At 41.0% G+C, this 19356-nt stretch overlaps 1 protein-coding gene across 3 annotated transcripts in view; it reads right to left on the bottom strand.

The window, feature by feature from the left end:
• Window positions 1–17037: 17037 nt before the first annotated feature.
• Window positions 17038–19356, bottom strand: part of GLRA2 (glycine receptor alpha 2) — a 203856-nt gene continuing 201537 nt past the window's right edge. For all 3 annotated transcript variants that reach the window (XM_003415982.4, XM_003415983.4, XM_010595778.3), the window contains exon 9: window positions 17038–17316. In XM_003415982.4, the coding sequence (XP_003416030.1) occupies window positions 17038–17316 (279 nt within the window). The remainder of the gene's footprint in view (window positions 17317–19356) is intronic.

Raw genomic sequence — 19356 nt, 5'->3', positions numbered from 1 at the left:
TGCCAATGAAGACATTGAGGCTCAGAAGGGTTAAATCAATTGTCCAAGGACTCTCATTTTTTTGGCCTGGAGCGGGGATTAGAACTTGAATTGGCTTGACTTCAAAGTCTGTTTTGTTTATAATGCCCTCCCATAAGCTTCTGATCTCTCATTTAGAACCATGAAGGACTCTTCATTTGATTTAAGGATAAATGTCAGTGGCTTTCCCAGCAATGCTGTCTGTTTTATCCACGATGTTTTGAGCTATGAAAACCTTTTATGTGTGTGTGTTGCCTAGAAGTGCTGGCTAAAGGGAAGGATGCAGAGCAGTAGAGATCTGCGTTCCCTCTGTTCCCAGGTGAGGCAGAGAGGGTTACATGTCCCCCAAAGGTTTGGGCTCCCCTTCCCCAGTGTCGCTTTGTGTTGGGCAAACCAGGAACTACAAAGCAGCCATCCAGAGCACAGCAATTGGTCTCTATTTGCCAGGAGCAACAGAGGAAGAAGTAGCATCAGGAATAGAAGGAGGAAATGGAATGTGTGGCTAATTGCTTCCATGAACAACTGCCTCCTTTGCCATGAGACCAGACGTGGATGGTGCCTGGCTACCATTACTGAACATTTTGATGAAAGATTCCATAGAAGAATCCTGATCAAAAGGAGGAAAATGCAGAACAGAATTTCAAATTCTCGTGGACTCCAGACTTCCTGGAGCCATGAAGGTTGGATAAACCCCTGAAACTATTGCCCTGAGATGATCTTTAAACCTTAAACCAAAAATATTCGTCTTCTTAAAGCCAAGCAATAAAACCCAAAACCTGTTGCCGTCAAGTCAATTCTGACTCATAGCAACCCTATGAGACAAAATAGAACTGCCTCATAGGGTTTCCAAGGCTGTAATCTTTATGGAAGCAGACTGCCACATTTTTCTTCTGTGGAGCAGCTGGTGGGTTTGAACTGCCAACTTTCAGTTAGTAGCCAAGTGCTTAACCACTGCACCACCAGGGCTCCTAACCAAACAATAGTTTAGCTTAACTGGTAAAAAATGTCTGCCTCGAGCAGTAAGCTCTTTTAAGAATTATCTATATTGGATCAAACTGACAGCAGCATCTTGAAAGATTAGATAGGAACCTTAGGGGGCAGTGAGTTTATGTTAATAGGGGAGGAACAACTCAGAAAAAGAGGGTGAGAATAGTTGCACAACTCGAAGAATGTAATCAGTGTCACTAAATGGTACACGTAGAAACATGTTGAATTGGTGTATGTTTTGCTGTGGCACCGTGGTTAAGAGTTACGGCTGCTAACCAAGGCTGGCAGTTCAAATTTACCAGCCGCTCCTTGGAAACCCTATGGGTCGGTTCTACTGTGTCCTGTAGGGTCGCTATGAGTCGGAATAGACTCAATGGCAACGGGTTTGGGTTTTTTTTTCTGTCAACAACAAAAGAAATAAAATAGCCCAGGAACTACATTTCCTATCCCTCTTGTATCTAGGTGGGACCATGAGACAAGTTCTCACCACAGGAATATGAGTGGAAAAGGTGTGCGTCATCTCCAAGCAGTAGTAGTTGAAAGCAGGTGCTCCTTCTTCTCTCTGTATCTTTCTGCACACCAGACAGATGCAGAGCATCCAGCAGTGGTCTGGGCCTGTGGTGATGGTGCAACCACAAGATCGAGGGAGCCTGATCCTGAATCACTACTTAGAAGAGAGGAGAACTACCTGCCAATCATAAATGACCATTTGGACTTCCTTTGAGTGAATGATAAACTTATTTTGTGTTAGGCCTTGGAGATTTGGGGGTTTATCTGTTACAGCAGCTAGCGTTACTGTAACTAACACACCAGAGAAGCCACTATGCCCATGCCACCACTCCCGCCGACCTTAGTCATTGGGATTCAGGCACTCATTCCAGGACAGAAACCTTGAAGACTTACTCCCCTGCCTCTCATTAACCTGCCAGGATCAAAGGAATTAAATGCTCAGCTCTGCAGGGCCTTGATCCGATTACCTTTGTAAATTATCTTCAGCCCCATTATTTATTGCAGCACTCATTATGCTGTGACAATGTGATGCAGTATTATGTAACTTAATCTTTGAACCTCTTTGTTCTTTGTGAAGGAAGCCATTAATGAGTGAAAAAAGGCTTTTTCATGGCTACAACTGAAAACTTGGTTGAACCTCTCTTATAGATAGCTATGCATTTGTATAGCCCTTTTATGCTTTTCAAACTTCACCCCTCACAGAAGCTTTTCAAGCTAGGACAGGCAGCTCTTATTATCTCCACTGAGCAGTTGAGAAAAATTAAGTGCAAGGAGGTGTAGTCACACTGGACCAGAACCCAGACTGGTGACTCCAGCCCATTGTCCGTTGGCTCCTCTCTGACTCCTCAGTGTTTGTGTCAGGAGTCAGGGAATTATTCACGGAATCTACCAAACCACATTACAACAGGCTTTTACAGTTGGGCCTCTTCAGTATGAGTCTGAGGAATCTAAGGAAATCAATAACTTCTTTAAATTTGGGCTAACTTGACATGTCTCTTCCTAAAGCTTATTAGCCTATCAGCAGGGCTGCAGTGCACAGATGTGTAGATCGAATATTACCTAGCCATATCTGGCAACCCATATGGTCATATACAGAGGACCCAATGCCACAAGATCCAGGTAAGGGTTTTGGCACATTCTGAACATAGATTTGAACCCTTTTTCTACAGATGTTGGCTTTTCTTCTTTCCTTCTTGCTTCAAGGCTGTGAAACTAGTAGGCTTTCCAAATTCTGATGCCTACTGTCTCTTTCTGTTTACATGTTTATCTTATTTCCAGATTGACTCTGCCACCTACCATCAAGTCCCATTCAAATGTTTTTTTCGTTGGTTTGCCTGTCTGGCAAGATTTGTCTATCTTCCTCTGGTCTACCTCTCCTCTAGTAAGTGGAGGCCTCCCCACACTCTCCTTCTATAGGCGCTTCAAGATGGTTAACCCAAACATGGAGATTTTTGATTTCCAGTACCCTTCACACAAGGTACAGTCCCATCACTGTTCTTTCTTTTATGTGGGCCCTCATGTGGATTGAATTCCCTAATACTACCTACTTATTTTCTACATTCAGGGATTCTTTAGCCCTTTCTGATCTTCCTGTTCTCTAAACACTGCCATGGGATGCCAGTGAGGAGCCCTAGTATTGGGAGTCAGGAGACCTGGATTGTAGCATGATGCTGTCTTTGATCCTGTGGCCCTAGAAGTCATTTACTTTATCTGAGCCTAAGTTTACTTTTCTGTAAAATGAGGACATTGGGCTAATGACCACAAAGTTACTTCCCAGACTATAATTCTCTACCTTTGATTTGAATTGATGGGATCCAACCAAGTTTTAAGTATCCTTGGTGGCACAGTGGTTAAAGCACTCAGCTGCTAACTAAAAAGGTTGGCAGTTCGAACCCACCAGTGGCTCCATGGGAGAAAGAGGTGGCAGTCTGCTTCCATAAAGATGTATAGCCTTTGAAACACTATGGAGCAGCTCTACTCTGTCCTGTAGGGTCCCTATGAGTCAGAGTTGACTCAACAGCAATAGAACGAATGAATGAACCAAGTTTTGGGCAAGTGCCCTACTTAGTTCTCCATAAACACCAGAGCATATTCAGAAAGTCTTGGTCTATTTCCTGGAAGTAAGTACTGAAGGATCTAAATCAATTGGGCTCTTTGGGGAAAAATTAAGTCTTATGTTTATTCTTTCATTCAGTATACATTTACTGAGTATAATAGTTATGTATTGCTCAATAAGAAATTACCTTAGAACCAAGGGCTTAATACAACAATCATTTAGTATTGCACAATTTCTGTGGCTCAAGAATCTGTGCGTGGCTTAGCTGGATCCTCTGGGTCAGCATTTCTCACAAGGCTGAAATCAAAGTTTTGGCCAGGACTGCAATCAACTCAAGGTTCAATTGGTGGAAGATTTATTTCCAAGTCCACTTATGTGGTCGTTGGCAGGATTTAATTCCTCACAGGCTATTGGACAGAGGGCCTTTGTTCCTTGCTGTTTATTGGCCAGAGACCTTCCTCAGTTCCTTGCCCCCTGGGCCTCTCTATAGGGCAGCTCACAACATGGCAGCTTGTTTCATCAGAGTGAGCAAGTATTAAGAGCCAGAGAGAGAGCAAGGGAGAAGTCACAATCTTTTGTAGCCTTATGTCAGAAGCGACATTCTGTCACTTTTGCTGTATTCTGTTTATTAGTAGGAGCCAACAAATAGCCATCTGCTTTCCCTATTCCACTGTGAACCAATTGAAAACTCAAACAAACAGGTAAGGCAGATGGTAGGCCCAAAATGCAGACAGCTCTTGCTTAACATTGGTTTTCTGTTAATGAAATCAGATGCTCTACATGGAAATGCTCTTTTCCCATTATTTTAAATGGGAAAAATTACTAGGCATTGTAAATGAACCCCAAACTCCCAACCAACTAAAACACATTAACATGCCCGTATGTAAAGAACAAACTGTCATACCAGAAGGTAAAATGCCTAAAACATCACTTAATTGACACCAATTAATATCTTTGCTAACAAGAAGTTGCTTTATGTGCAGCGATGTCTTTCCTAGCGCCAGCAACATCCTAGCCACAAATCCCCTTTGTTGACCCTCAGAGCAACTTCAAAATATCTATGTGTGATTCTAATCCATTAAACATGATCCATTGCATATACCAATTGCATTTGGAATGAAACTTGAGATGTTTCCCGCACGTTGTTTTCTTGAAAAGGTTGCCTGATAGTTGTATTAAAAAATTAAGGCGTAAATATAATTTTTTAATACAACTATCATTCCACTGAAAAGTACTTATGTGGAATGAGATATTAAAAAGCAAGAGGCATTCTCCTGAGAAAACATTGGCCAGGGACATATTTTATGTAGTATACCTGTGTCACTTTTATTCTAAATAAGGTTGATGTTAGAAAACATGGTCTAAATCTGTGGGAAAATGGGCTTTACATTTGTGCACTCTAGAATTAGTCAGACTTATCTGTTTAGTCATAAATCACACTGGAGAAGTGCTGACTGTCCCTGGATGGGAAGGCCTCTTTCAATAGAAGGCAAGACCAGAGTACGACATACAATTTTGGAGCCTAGGCTGGCTCCTGAGAGAGGGGAGAGAGAGAAGGGGGTAGAGAAACAGCTACAAACTATCCAATCAGATTCAGCCACTCCTCCTTTCCAGGGAGGGGCTGAGAGAGGCCAAGAGCAATACTCCAATGAGCTCCATCCACACCTAAAGAAACAACAGAGGTGGGGAGGTGTAATCCCCACCACAGACCCTATAAGTTAAGTCCCAACACCTTACATGCATGAATCCAATGATCTTGCAAATTAGATGCTGCTGTCATTATCGCCATTACAAATGTGGAAACTGAGAATTCAAGAGATTAAGCAACACATCAAAGGAACAGGAACAGAAAGTGGCACATTTGAGACTCAAACCCAGGCCTATCTGATCCTAAAGCCTGTATTCTTAACCCCAGTGCACTATTGTCTTATTTCGTGTACCTGGAACTGTGAACCGTACCTGGAATGTTACTGAATTTTTAGCCAGTGACATGGTAAATTTTGATGGATTTTAACTGGTAAAATTTTTATCCAAGTTTTTAGGGTCCTTTTATTTCTGTCTTTTTTCAGGCTGGAAATTCTTCTCATTTGCTCAAATTATGTTTGGCAATAGAATGGGTCTTGTCATGTTTCAACGGGGATATTTAATTTCGAAACTTTAGAGACCCCCCTTGTGAGAGTTAGCCAACTATATAGTTAGAGGGGACAGTGTCCACACAAGACCACCCTCACTTCTGATATCAATTGCAGGTTCAGGGGTTTCCCCAAACCACTCCCAGATTTGATAATTCACTAGAAATACTCAAAGAACTCACTGAAAGCTGCTATACTCGTGGTTACAGTTTAGTACAGGGAAAGGATACAGATCAAAATCAGCCAAGGGCAGAAGCACACGGGGCAGAGGCTAAGAGAAATTCCAGATACGGAGTTGCCGCTGTCCTCTCCCTGTGGAGTCCGGACAGGCTTACTCTCACAGTATCGCCGTGTGACAATACACACAGAGTACTGCCAGCCAGGGAAGCTCACCTGAGCCTTGGTGCTCAGAGCTTTGTTTTGTTTTTTGCAGGGGGAGAGGGGTCCATCAAAACTGCCCTCAGTGCTGACCTTTGTCTCCAGCTCTTCCAGGGGCAAAACGCATGCCATGTGGCCCAAAGCCCCCATCATAAGTCACATTGTTAGACTATTCAGTGGCCAACAAAGACACTCGTATCAGCCAAGACATTCCAAGGGCCTAGAGATCATCTCCCAGTAGCCAAGGGAAAGACCAGACTTCCCTTTGGGTAAGGTTAATTCTTCACTACGCACCCTCTTTAATTTCCCTCTGATCTCCTCTATATGCTGTAGCCAGAATTAAGTTCTGAAATGCAACATCTGACTTACCCCTGCCCTGCTTAAAGCCTTGTTATGGCATCCCATTACTTACAGAATAAATTCCAAGATCCCTAACCAGGCATTCATGTCTTCATCCCTTCTTTTGCTCTGCAGCCTCATTTCTCATCCCCATTCTAGAATAATAAGATCCAACCATTTGAAACAATCTCCAGCTGGCGATAGTTTCTCTATGAAGAAGAATGTGAGATGATGATAGTTTTGACTGGATGATTTAGTAAAAATATGATCACAGAATCAGAGATCCCCAGAAGGCCTCTGATATATCCCCAATTTCCCCCCTGAACCCCGAAGGCACCTAAAATATTCACAATGAGTGGTTGCTAAGGCTGACTCTTAAAATCCAGAGTCCTCAGGCCCCAGTCTCAAGGCTTTCATTGGGTGTGGGGCAACCAGAGCCTCCCAGCGAAACACGGTTGGGTTGTGTGTTTGTCCAACCAAGTCTGAAAGGTGACTGATGTTGCCGGATTCTCAACTGATTGGAACGGAAGGAAGCTGGTATAGTTGCAATAAAAAAAAAAAGAAAGTCATCTCAGTGGGACTGAAGAGGAAAGATATAAAAATCGGCTTGAATTCATATTAAATCCAGAGGTTTGGGGTTTCCCCTGCAGCCAACCCATAGGCTGAATGGAGCTAGGATGCAGTGCCTTCGCAGCAGGTTGATTTACAAGTTAGTGTTGCCCTGAACTTCATTAACAGCTTATTCAATTAGTCCCCAAAGCCACTGAGAAAATACCAGGATAAGAGGGCACCAGTTCCCGCACATCGGCTGTCACCATGAAGAGAGCTGCCAAGGACCTGCTGAGAGCACCTGTGTGCCTGCCTTCACCTGTGATGTTCAGATCCTTTGCAGTTTGGAGACCCTGACATGTAAGCCCATTTCAGTGATACTGGAGAGCAAAAATGGAAAAAAAAAAAAAAAAAGATCTATCAGAGGCTTTCCTGAGATCAATACCATAATTACATTTTCAACCTTCCAGGTATTAATCTTCTACTTTCGTTCAGAAAAGCAATTCCATTTTCCTAGTATGGTCTCTGGTAAATAATGCTGCTTCTCCATCTCTCTGTTTAAAATTTCTCCCTGAGGGGGAAGGGAAGGCAAGCCTTTTCCTCGTCTCCCCTTTGCTCCCATAGCCCATAGCCTTTCTCTCTAATAAGTTGAATTTTCACTGATGCTCTAAAAAAGAAAGGACTGATGTAAAAATATTTTATAATGTTCACAGCTTGAACGTAAACTGTTTTCAGTGCTTTCTGACACTCTTTTCTTTCATAATTTTATTTAAAAGTGTTAATTTTTGTTTAAAAATAATGCTAATAATATCTGTTGAATACTTATTATGTGCCAGTTACTGTTTTAAGCACTTGACATGAATTAACTAATTTAAATATCATAGTAACACTGTGAAATAGGTACAATTTTACACATTAGGAGTTCAAGACATAGAGAGTTTGTTTGGAACCCTGGCCAAAGGCTCACAGCTAGTATGTGGCAGAACCAAGATTTGATCCCAGGCAGTCTCCCTCTGGTGCCTGCATGCTGAACGACTCAGCTGTATCTGGCTGAATATGTATGTATCGTATATTGGACTAGGTGCCAGGAAGGCTGTAAAAAATCAGACATAGTGCCCTTGAAGATCTCATAGGCTGGTGGGGGAAATGGATAAGAAAATGAATAATTTAAAATGGATATGGACAGAAAATGATATAATAATAGCTACAATAAGGAAATACGCAAGATGCCATATAGAAGTCTTTTTAGAGTATTACTGATGGTTGGGGGAAGGTAATAGCATTTATTCCATCATGATCATTTCTGTTACTGAAGATGCAATATAATGTGGTGACTAAGAATGTGGATTCTGCAGACATACCGCCCACGTCTTAACCTTGGCTGTGACATTTATGAGCTGTTTGCCCTTGGCAAATTACTTAACCTCTCTGTGCCCCAGTTTCCTCATCCATGAAATCGTTTTCAGATAACTTTGACATTCATGGTTTCATTTAATTCTCACGACAGCCTTAAAAGGTGGGTAGCTGGGCAAAAGGTCATCATCCCCGTTTTACGGACATTGCCTACAGTCACACAGCTAGTACCTGATGGCTGGACACCCCCCTGTGATGTTGGACCACCCCCTTAACTGTGCTGTGTTTTAGTTTCCTTATCTATAAAATGATGATGGTGATGATGATGTTGGTTGTTATTCACTGAAGGATTACTCCATGTCAGGCCCTCCCCTGAGAAACTGTTATTCTTCTCCATTTTACGGAGGAGGAAACTGAGGCTACGGGAGAAACTCCCCCAAAGCCACCATTCATGTGCTCACAGGATGATTTGGCAGGGTTTATGGGAAAGCAGTTTGTAAACTGTACTGGTGCTACCCCAGCATTAGATAAGAGCAAAAGTCTTCCTAATAACTTCTTCCCACTGGCCCTGGTTATGCCAACTTAAACCTTTTCAGTATTTAAATTAAGAAAATGTTTTCCTTTTTCCATTAGGTCAGAGTGAAATAATAAAAACCCTGTTGTCCCCTTTTACCAAAGAAGTTTGTTCAAACTGCCTCCAGATATGGTCATTTCACTTTCAACCAGCCTTTTTGCTGTTAGATGATGATTTTAAAATTACAATAGTTACAGTAGACCACAGAGGAATAGACACATAGGAGTCTAGGCTCTGAATGACATCTCTCGTGAAAGAAAACATTACTAATTAAAGGTGGGTCTGGGGAGAGGTGAGAACTAATATTTATTCAGTACCCATTAGGTGGCAGGCACTAATAATTTAATCCTCACTTCAAATTGTATGAACTAAGTATTATTTTGTAAGAAACTCAGTCCTGAGCCATTAAACTATTGCCCAACGACACTTGCAAATAAGAGACAGGGGAAATTTAAACTCCAATCTGATTCCACAAACCATACCTTTACAACCATGCCAGCTGCGTTCCAGAAGAACTGGCAAATAATCACGTGGGGGTAGAATAATTTAAAGGAGAGAAACTCCTTTAATATCCTTGGAGGCGCTTGTATTGGAACCCAATTTTCCTTTAAATAGTACTTTTCCCAAGCATATACCATATCTACGGTACTATGCTAAACATGGGGATATAAAGAAGCCTCAGTCTCCCTTCTCAAGTGAAATAGTAAACTAGGGTTTGACTTACTTTGAAGCACAGAGTATACATAGACTGGAGTCCTCGAGCAGATCGCTGGATGCTTAGGAGCCTGAGTAAAAGTTCTATCTAGCAGGCCTTTAAGAATAAAGTACTAGGCATTGGAAGAGTGTATGGAATCGATGACATTTGAAGATCCCATTCAGACTCACGATTAATGCCATAGCGAAACTGTCATGATTTGGTAGAGGGCAGGCTTCATAGAAGAAGAAACGTCTGAACAAAGAAGGGAAACTCTTCACTCACAGTTTTAGTACAGCTCCCAAAATTGATACTCCATCCAAAAAGAGGAATTTGCAATTGCAAAAAACAAATAGAAAAACAACCAAATGCTCCATCTTAACTCAGAGTCTTCATCTTTTCCTATCAGTAACCAACCTCGGAGACCATGGACCATCGTTGTTGTCGCTGTTAGCTGCTGTCGAGTCGGTTCCGACTCATAGCGACCCAATAGGACAGAGTAGAACTGCCCCATAGAGTTCCCAAGGAGCGGCTGGTGGATTTGAACTGCCAACCTTTTCGTTAGCAGCTGAGCTTTTAATCACTGTGCCACCAGGGCTTCCATGGACCATTAAGAGAGTTAACAGCAAATTTTATAAAAATGCTCATGAAGCCATTTTTCTTTCCAGTCTTTCCACCTGTTTACAGTGTCTTTGGGGGATTCAGTGAAAAAGCAGCTGGAAAATAATTCATAATGGGTAAGGTGCAGAAAAGCCTGACCTTTACCATTTCCAAATATTCTCCTCCTGGAATAGGGGACATAGAGGTCACAGAAGCAGAGTTAGGAGACATTTAATGATTTCCTGAGACGATATCGCATGTTTCCGAAAAGAATCGTGTTTCAAAGGACTTAAGCCCTTCAGGATGCTCCTGGAGAAGAAAAAGTATCCCAGTCAAGAGAATTTGAGCATATTTTCATTCTGCCATTCCCCTCTTGGAGAATCACATTGCATAATAGCATACCGTGGGCTATGTCCTACAATAGAATTTTTTCAAGTATTTTTGACCATAGAATCCCCTCATAAAGAAGTAATGCATTTCAACCTTCTGTAGAATTAGAGTTTTTCAGAACACACTTTGGAAAATGCAATTCTAGTACAATTTCTTTATTGTTAAAGACATGGAACCTGATTAAGTTTTGACAGCATTTTCATCAAACTGGGTAATAATAGGTTCCTTAGTTCTATCTCTGAGTCTCCCATGTGCTCAGTTAACTCCCTAATAAATATTAACTTTTGAATTTTTCATTGAACAAACACTATATTGATTGAATACCTACTAAGTGCCAGGCATAGATCCAGGCCGATAAACCAAAGTTTCTACTTTCTTACATGGAGCTTCCCTTCAAATGTATGAGTGTGTATCTGTGTATATGTGTGTAAATGTTTTAGACTTTGTGAGCCATATGGTCTCTGCTGCAAGTACTCAGCTCTGCAACTGTACTCGGAAAGCAGCCATAGATAATACAGAAACAAACAAGCATGGCTGTATTCCAATAAAACTTTATTTCAAAGGCTGGTGGCAGGTTAAATTTGGCCCATAGGCAGAACATTGCTTGACCCCTGCTCTACATACATACAGGGCTTACTCATTTTATTCAGGCCTCTGCTCAAATAAATGTTTTATCAGAGAAGCCTTCAACAACCACCCTATATAAACTAGTACCTCCCCATCATTACACTCTATTTCTCATTCTGCCTTATATTTTTCACAGTATTTGTAATCTATAGGGTCATTATGAGTCACAGTCCACTCATGACAACGGGCCTTTGTTTTTTAAAGGTGGCCAGTATGCCTGAAGGTAGCAGGGATGAGAGAGTGTAGTGGAAGGGGAGGTCAGATCACGTGACCACAGTGGGGTCACTGGCTTTTTCTTAGAGTAAGACGGGCAGCCAGCAAAGTCATATGATATATGATATATATATATATATATGATATATGTCTTAAAAGAAACTTTCTGGCAGATATCTTCCTTTTAGGTCCCTCGGTGGCACGAGTGGTTTGCCATCGACTACTAACCTAAAAATTGATGGTTTGAACCCACCCAGCAGCGCTGTGAAGAAAAGCCTGACGATCTGCTTCCATAAAGATTACAACAAGAAAACCCTATGGAGCAGTTCTACTCTGTAACATATAGGGTTGCTATGAGTCAGAATCAACTCAACTGCAATGGGTTTGGGTTTTGGTTTATCTTCCTTTTATCTCTTCTCCCTTCTTCCCTACTCCTCCCCTAAATCTCTCCGAAATCTCATAGCGACCCTGTAGGACAGAGTAGAACTGCCCCATAGGGTTTCCAAGGAGCACCTGGTGAATTTGAACTGTTGACCTTTTGGTTAATAGCCATAGCTCTTAACCACTGCACCACTGGGGCTCAAAGAAATGATTAGCCCTGAAATTGCATGATGTCTTGGTTAGTCCTGATCCTGGCACAGGGAGGGCCTCCTTGCCCTTTGGTTCCATCTTTCTTGAGGCCCTGAAGCCTCTGATGAGGCTTCAGTCAGCGTAAGAACCAAGCAAGCTGTGCAGCCCGTGAGCAGCCTCAGGCCGCAGCCTAAGCAGTTGAGGGCGGTGCAGGCTTCACGGAGAGCACCTTGGAGCCTCACTCTCCTCTCTGAAGACACATTCACTTACTTTTTTAGGAATCATTTGTTCCAAAGTGATAATGTACTTTCAAATGCTGGCTTGTAGTCTAAACACATCTAATACACACTGCCCTGAGCTTGGGGAAATACATTCTGTGTTATTTTTACAGTGCATTTGCACCGGAGAAGGAATATCGCATCTTTTCGTACGTGGGGGCGTGTGTGACAAAGCAAAGGTGGTTTTCCCTCCTTCAAAAATGGAAGTAAATAGGGAATTCCCTTGGTGTTTTTTCACCCCCAGTATCTTTCTAGCCGTTCAATTATACAAGATATTGACTCTCTTCGAAGATATTCTGGATAAGATATTTTTCTTAGCTATTTTCAACAGAAATATTCTATTGTGTGCGCACCTTTACCAATTTCTTTTGTTATCCCAGAGGGTGGGTTTTATACTTTCCAGGCTTTTGTTTTCTTAGATACGTGGATATAATGAAAGGGGTTAGGAAACAAACCGTGCTGCTTGTTCAGCTTCTAGTATAACTGGTGATCTTGGGTTAGGCACTTAACTCGCGGAGCTTCTGTGTGCCTGTGGATGAAAGGATGGATGTCAGCTCTTCGTGTTCTGGCCACCTTGGACAATTGTTGTTAGAATCAAATGCTGTGGTAGGCATTAAAACACTGACATGTTGAAAGCACTATATGAATGTGAGGTTGTGGTGTCATCTTTAGTTTTTCTACTTTGTGATATATCTATAAAGAATACGTATTTCTTGAATCATTCAGATTATGCTTAAAACACGGAAACCCAAATTGGTGAAACTAAGAAAAAGTTGAAAGCAGAGGTTGAAATATTTATGAAAGTCTCTCTGGCAGACATATGACTTAAATTCATCCCACAAATTGGCTTTGGGCTTAAAGTAGGAAATGCAAAAATCCTAAAAATTATTCTGAATGGATTTTTTTTCCCCAAAGCTGTGACTCCTATGATATGACATTTTGTGCTGTGTTTGTGCTGTTTTGGTTAACCTTCTTATTTGATATTAACAGAGTAAGGGAAATGTAAAATGATATTCATTTAATCTGTATTGGAAATGTTGCTTTCAGAATTTGGCAGCTCTGTTCAGTGGCATAGAAGAGGAGCTTAATGCTAACACTGTTGGGGAGGATTACAAAAAAAACAAACTACAACCAGTCTGTTTCTCATAACCTGTTTAGGACCACGGTGTTTGAGAATACCATAAAGAGTTTTAAACCTTAAGTTACTGATGTGTTCTTAAAACCAAGTGGTAGGAATTGAAAAACATTTTTTTTAAAGACAAGTCCCCCAGTAATTGATTGTCTGAAAACAGTGGCAGTAGTTGGGTACCTGATGGCATTTCTGGGTTGGGAAAAACTTACCTGACTTTGTCAGCTGGCAAGCATATGTTCCTTACCAACTTTTGCCTAACCTAAAAAACCTCTAGAGATGGTAATAATATTCATTGGGCAGCTGAGCTTTGGCAGGCGTTGTGGAGAACCCATAAAAAAACACAGCCACTTTCTCCAAGAAGCTTCCAATCTAATGAAAACAGATAATAAGGTCTCTTCCTCAGAGCCATGATTTTACTCTTGAACTATTTTCCTTTGTATACTGTCTTGAAAGAACAATGTCCTAAATAAAATCTCCAATAACATTATAGGGGAATTATCTGTTTCACCAGAGTATGTGGTGTTCAGAATCTTTTTCCTGAGATTTTTATCTAATTTACATATCCCAAGTCAGTGTATTTAAGAGGTTTTTCTACTAAATGAGGGCAGAGTTGGACTAAAATCAAAGAAAAGTCATGAAGCCTTCTTGCCATCCAGAATACTTGAGTGACTGACATATTTTTGGAGGTAAATCTCTTTACAATTTTCTCATGTGGGAACGACACCCTCCAGAAAATTATATGTACGCACATTGATTAAACGTGATAACTTAGATTAGGATTTCTCCTCCCAAGGTACCCCTGCTATGCATCAGGGTTTTTCCTAGGACACCTGTAGGGTCAGGCCATCTTTGGGCGGCACTTCAGTCTCGGTTTTACTGTTTTACAGTGGGAGGAAGAGAATCAAGAAGCAATTGGGGAAGACTTTCCCTCATTTGTTTGGAAACCAATGAACAACAAGACAGAAATAGTGTTTTAGGAACGATGGAAAACACATGGCATTAAACTGGCCAAGGCTAGACATTGTGAAGCTTCACGCCCAGTGGAAAACCAATGCTATTTCATACTTACTATTATTTTATTATTATCTATTAGTTATTGGAAAGAGCCCTGGTGCACAATGGTTAAGCATTTGGTTACTAACCAAAAGGTCAGCACTTTGAACCCACCGCAGGAGAAAAGGTCTGTGATGTGCTCCGGTAAAGATTATAGCCTTGAAACCCTATGGGGCAGTTCTACTGTGTCCTGTAGGGTCACACTATGAGTTGGACTTGACTCAGTGGTGCACAACAACAACTACATTACTTATTGAGACTTTACTACGTGTTAGACATCATGCTAATGGCTTTACCTGCATTTTTTCTGCCAAAAACAAACCCGTTACCTTTGAGTCGATTCCAACTCATAGCAACCCTGTAGGACAGAGTAGAACTGCCCCATAGGGTTTCCAAGGAGCAGCTGGTGGATTCAAACTGCCAGCCTTTTGGTTAGCAGCTGTAGCTCTTAGCCACTGCACCACCAGGGCTTCATTTTTCTGCCAGTCCTCTTGAAGCTCTAGGAAGCAGGAAAAGTCAGGTAACTTATTCCAGATCATACGGTTAATAGGCATCAGAGCTAGTCTGTTTCCCAAATTCCTGCTCCCGGCCACTCTGCAATATACCTCTCCTTGGAAATGATTCATTATTTGAGTAGGTTTGTTGTTATTGTTATGTGCTGTGGAGTCGATTCTGACTGATACCAACCCTATGTGACAGGGTAGAACTGCCCCGTAGGGTTTCCTAGGCTGTAACCTTTATGGGAGCAGATCAACAGGGCTTTCTCCTGCAGAGCTGCTGAGTGGGTTCAAACTGCTGACTTCTCAGTTAGCAGCCCAGCGCTTAACCTTTACGCCACCAGGACTCCTTGAATAGGTTTAAATGGCCATAAACATTGGCTTATGAATCTACATCTTCCTGAGAATATTATGATGGATATCTTTGGTTAAAGAAAATATACAAGGGCTACCTCTACGTCACTGGAGTTTGCAGAGACATTTTTTCATCTTGGAATGCTATTCCAGACAAGATCAGGATGGGAGATGGATAGGTTGGTCTTTTAAGTTTCTTTTCACCTTGAGATTTTATGATTCCTCAGTGCTCTTGGAAGCCTTCTATGTCTCATATGAAGTATCCAGTATTAGATTCTACTCACAATCACTACAATGCTTCTGTGCCTCTGTTTCCCTGTTTCTACAATGAGGCCGAAGTGTCTTCCTTTCTTTATAGGCATATTATAATCATTAATAATTTGATTCTATATAAATGCTTCAAGTTTATGAGGAAGACCAGATACCAAAATCCAGGTTGTCATTGTCATCTAAATTATTTACAGTTTAGTGCAAAAATGGAAACACTCTATAAAGACGTTCTGTGGCACACTTAGCTTTATTGAAATTGAACAAATACTTTTTTAAATAACCCCTTTTACAGCACATGTAAAATTTAATTTTTTCATTATAATTTCACAGGTTGTCTTTTATCTGAGTAAGCAAAAATACTTCTTTTTTTTTATCTTACTTAAAACACGTAGCCAGGATTCGAACCACGTAGCTCTGGTACCAAAAAGGCAACGGGCTATGAAAATCACAGTACAATTTTAAAATTCTTAAAGTTAGTCAAGGGTATTTAAAACAATAGTCACTTGGATTAACAGTAGAAATCAGGGGTCAGTTGACATTAGGACTAGTGGTTACACCTACAACGAGAGCAGAAATGGGAAATTCAAGCTAATCTGAGCTACATCATTCAGGACACACCATCTGCATAAATACTGTGGCCGAGAAGATGCAATGGCTAAGTCACACTTAGACACTTAAAGCCACACATAAATATAGCCAAAACAAAAAATATCGCACTAACTTGGCTCTAAAATAAAATGGGCATATATTTTTAAGAGGGTATACTATGAAATCAATTACACAGTACACAATTTCAATCCCAAAATTACTTCGAGGAAAGGAAAGATTAAAATGCACACCTGCATGGACAGTAGAAATCTGTTCTTTGTCATTGGTGTTATGTGTTGTTGCTATTGTTTACTGGAAAGTAGAAATAATTTATGATCCAGAAAAGGATTTCTTGGGTGAAACACTAATTACAGACATTATAAAGAATGTAGCTTAGGAGACTTGTTTTAAAAACAAGGCAGCATTTTCCTGAAAAAGTTTGGTCCTCGACTCACTATAGGCTAGTCGCTATGGTCAGATGGTAAGCACTTTTGTTTTGTGTGTGTGCATTTTTTAAACTAACTATTCAGTACCAGAATTCGTCAAAACCAAACCAAATCAAAAGACAAATAGCCCTCGAGAACTTGACCCTGCATATCATGTCTGATCGATGCATCATCTGAAAGAACAATGTTAAAGACTATGGAAGAGAATTATGCTCACGAGATTCTGTAACACCTTAATTTTGTGCAAACACTTTTTTCTTCATGGCCTGGATAAGCTCTTTCTTCATGTAGGTGCCAGGAAACCCGCCCACATGATACTCCCTCCCCCCCCCCACCTTCTCCTCTGTCATGGTGATATAAAGACAATTTCACTGTGTATTTACAAGCACAACACTTAGGCAAGAAGGTCCCCGGATCTGTAGGGCACACCTATTTCTTGTGGACATCCTCATGCCGAATGATCTTATATGTGATCCAGTAAAAGATGTTGAAAATGAGGAAGGCCAGTGGGAAGGCAGCTCGAGATATTGTGTCAATCCTTTTTGCCCGGTCCACGAACTTCTTCTTGATGGCATCTGCATCTTTAGGGGGTGGTGGCAGCGGGTTGGCAGGTGTGGCCTTGACAGCAGCCCCATCTTTCACCTGGAGGCAGTGACCCATCCCATAACCACTGAAATTAAAGCGGCTTTCCCGAGTAACATCTTCCTCCTGGGGGAATAAAGACAGAGGAAGCACAGACTGATTGTCAGGCAAGGCAGATGGAAGATACTGAGAATACTTCAGAAGTAAAAGTCTAAATCATAGTTAACTGGTGGTGCGGGAGCCTTTGGGAATGGGGTGTTTTCTCCAAATACAACTCAATTATTCAAAGGTTCATTAATTTTTCATGCTGAGAAATTAAGGATAAGAATGATGACTCTGTGGTCATTTTAATTAACCAACAAACAAAAAACACCTAAATTGTATTCGGCACTGACTTTCCCATAATCGAGTTTATTAATCCACAGATTCGAATAGACTATTTTGAAGCCAGTTCTCAAAAGATGATCATTTGTTCATTCACTCACTCATTCGTTTATTCATAAAACATCTACTGAGCCCCTGCTGTATGCCTGACCCTGACTGAGACACTTCTAATAATGTGGCCCATTCACACACAGCCCAGTTCCTTCTATTAACATTGGCTTTAAAAATGTCCAAGTGTAGATCTAAGATCTAAGGTTAGCCCCTCAGGTGCACACCTGTTTCCCCCTGTAGCCCTCTAGTTCATCTCAGTGATACAGTAGAGATTAGATATTCATTATTTGGTGTTGAATATTCTACCATAGCTAATTTTTCTAGTGCTAGTTTTTAACATTGACTTTTTTGGCTAGTTTTTTTGTGTCACTAACATAATTAAGCATGTATGGTTTTAGCTGATGTCAGTGGTATTTTGTGTTGATTATTCCTACAAGAATCAGATAAAAAGACTGACAAATTGTATTTATTCCTTGGGATAAAGAGCAAATAACCTTAGCAGAAGCAAATGTATGGGATCTGGGTGTGTGGTTGGGTCAAAAGAAGAGGTCAAAATAGTGGGATTGAGAAGGTGGGATTGAAATGACTGGCTTTATAAAAATTTAATTCTAAGTAGCCATCAATTAAATCACGTTCTTCTACGACTAGATTGCTGCCTTCCTTAATACTCTGCAGACCCTTTGAGTCACCAGAGGCACTTTTGTCTTTTCTTGCCAGATAATTAGTAATAGTTATGTTTCCCAAAAGTGAAGAAAACTTGGTATTAATTTTATTTCACCAGTGTTTATTGTTTGTCAGTAGTGCCTTCGGCTATACACAAAAGGTATACTGAACAAAGGACTTTTAAGATAATATGAGTGAAAGCCCAACTGTAACCCAAATGGTATGGGAAAAACAAGTTGTATCTTGTGTATTGAAATAGTTTTGTAAATTCAACAGGAGATCTCAGGTAGGCGAAGAAGGTGAGAAGAGCCATTTCAGTTAATTACGATTTATCATGTGCAAAATGGGGAGTGAGAGAGCATATGGTCTAAAGAAAAGTGCAAAGACTTCAGAAGAGTTACAGTAGATTATAGCGTATGTGCTCTGATGGGTAGACACAGAACCTGGAAAGGAGGAAATATTGGCTTGGATACGTCTCACTTAGCTAGATTAGTACCCAGGTGCCACTGCCCTGTATGGGAGGTACAGGCATCCTGAAAATGAAGACGAGAGTCCAACAGCAACCTTGGGGCATTTGGTTTATCACTACTGCCCACTATAATACAGTGCCTCCCATGCGGCCAGCACTAAATGTGGCTAAACATTGCATTGCAACCTTGCAATTACTTGGAAGAACTTGAGCTGGAGAGATAGCGAGTGTGAATACTTCATGCCACTCTTTACTGTGTAGATCTGATCTCTAGGAAAGTCAGGCTAGAAAACAGAGGACTCATTTACTCGATGCATTAATAGTTCTGATGAATCTACCTAGTGCTACCAATAAAACACATTAATTATGATCTTCAATCAACCTGTTTATATCATGAAAATCAGGCCAAAGCTCTTATAATAAAGTAACTGTAGATCTACTATGTTATAAAGCCATTTCTCCACTACTTTTATTTATATAAGGAGCCCTGGTACTGCAGTGAAACCCTGGTGGTGCAGGGTTAAGAGCTACGGTGAGCTATGACTGCTAACCAAAAGGCCGGCAGTTTGAATCCACCAGTTGCTCCCTGGAAACCCTAT

Source organism: Loxodonta africana, chromosome X (assembly GCF_030014295.1).
Source record: "Loxodonta africana isolate mLoxAfr1 chromosome X, mLoxAfr1.hap2, whole genome shotgun sequence".
NCBI classification, from domain to species: Eukaryota; Metazoa; Chordata; class Mammalia; order Proboscidea; family Elephantidae; genus Loxodonta; species Loxodonta africana.
This window is presented reverse-complemented; position numbering and strand designations above follow the sequence as displayed.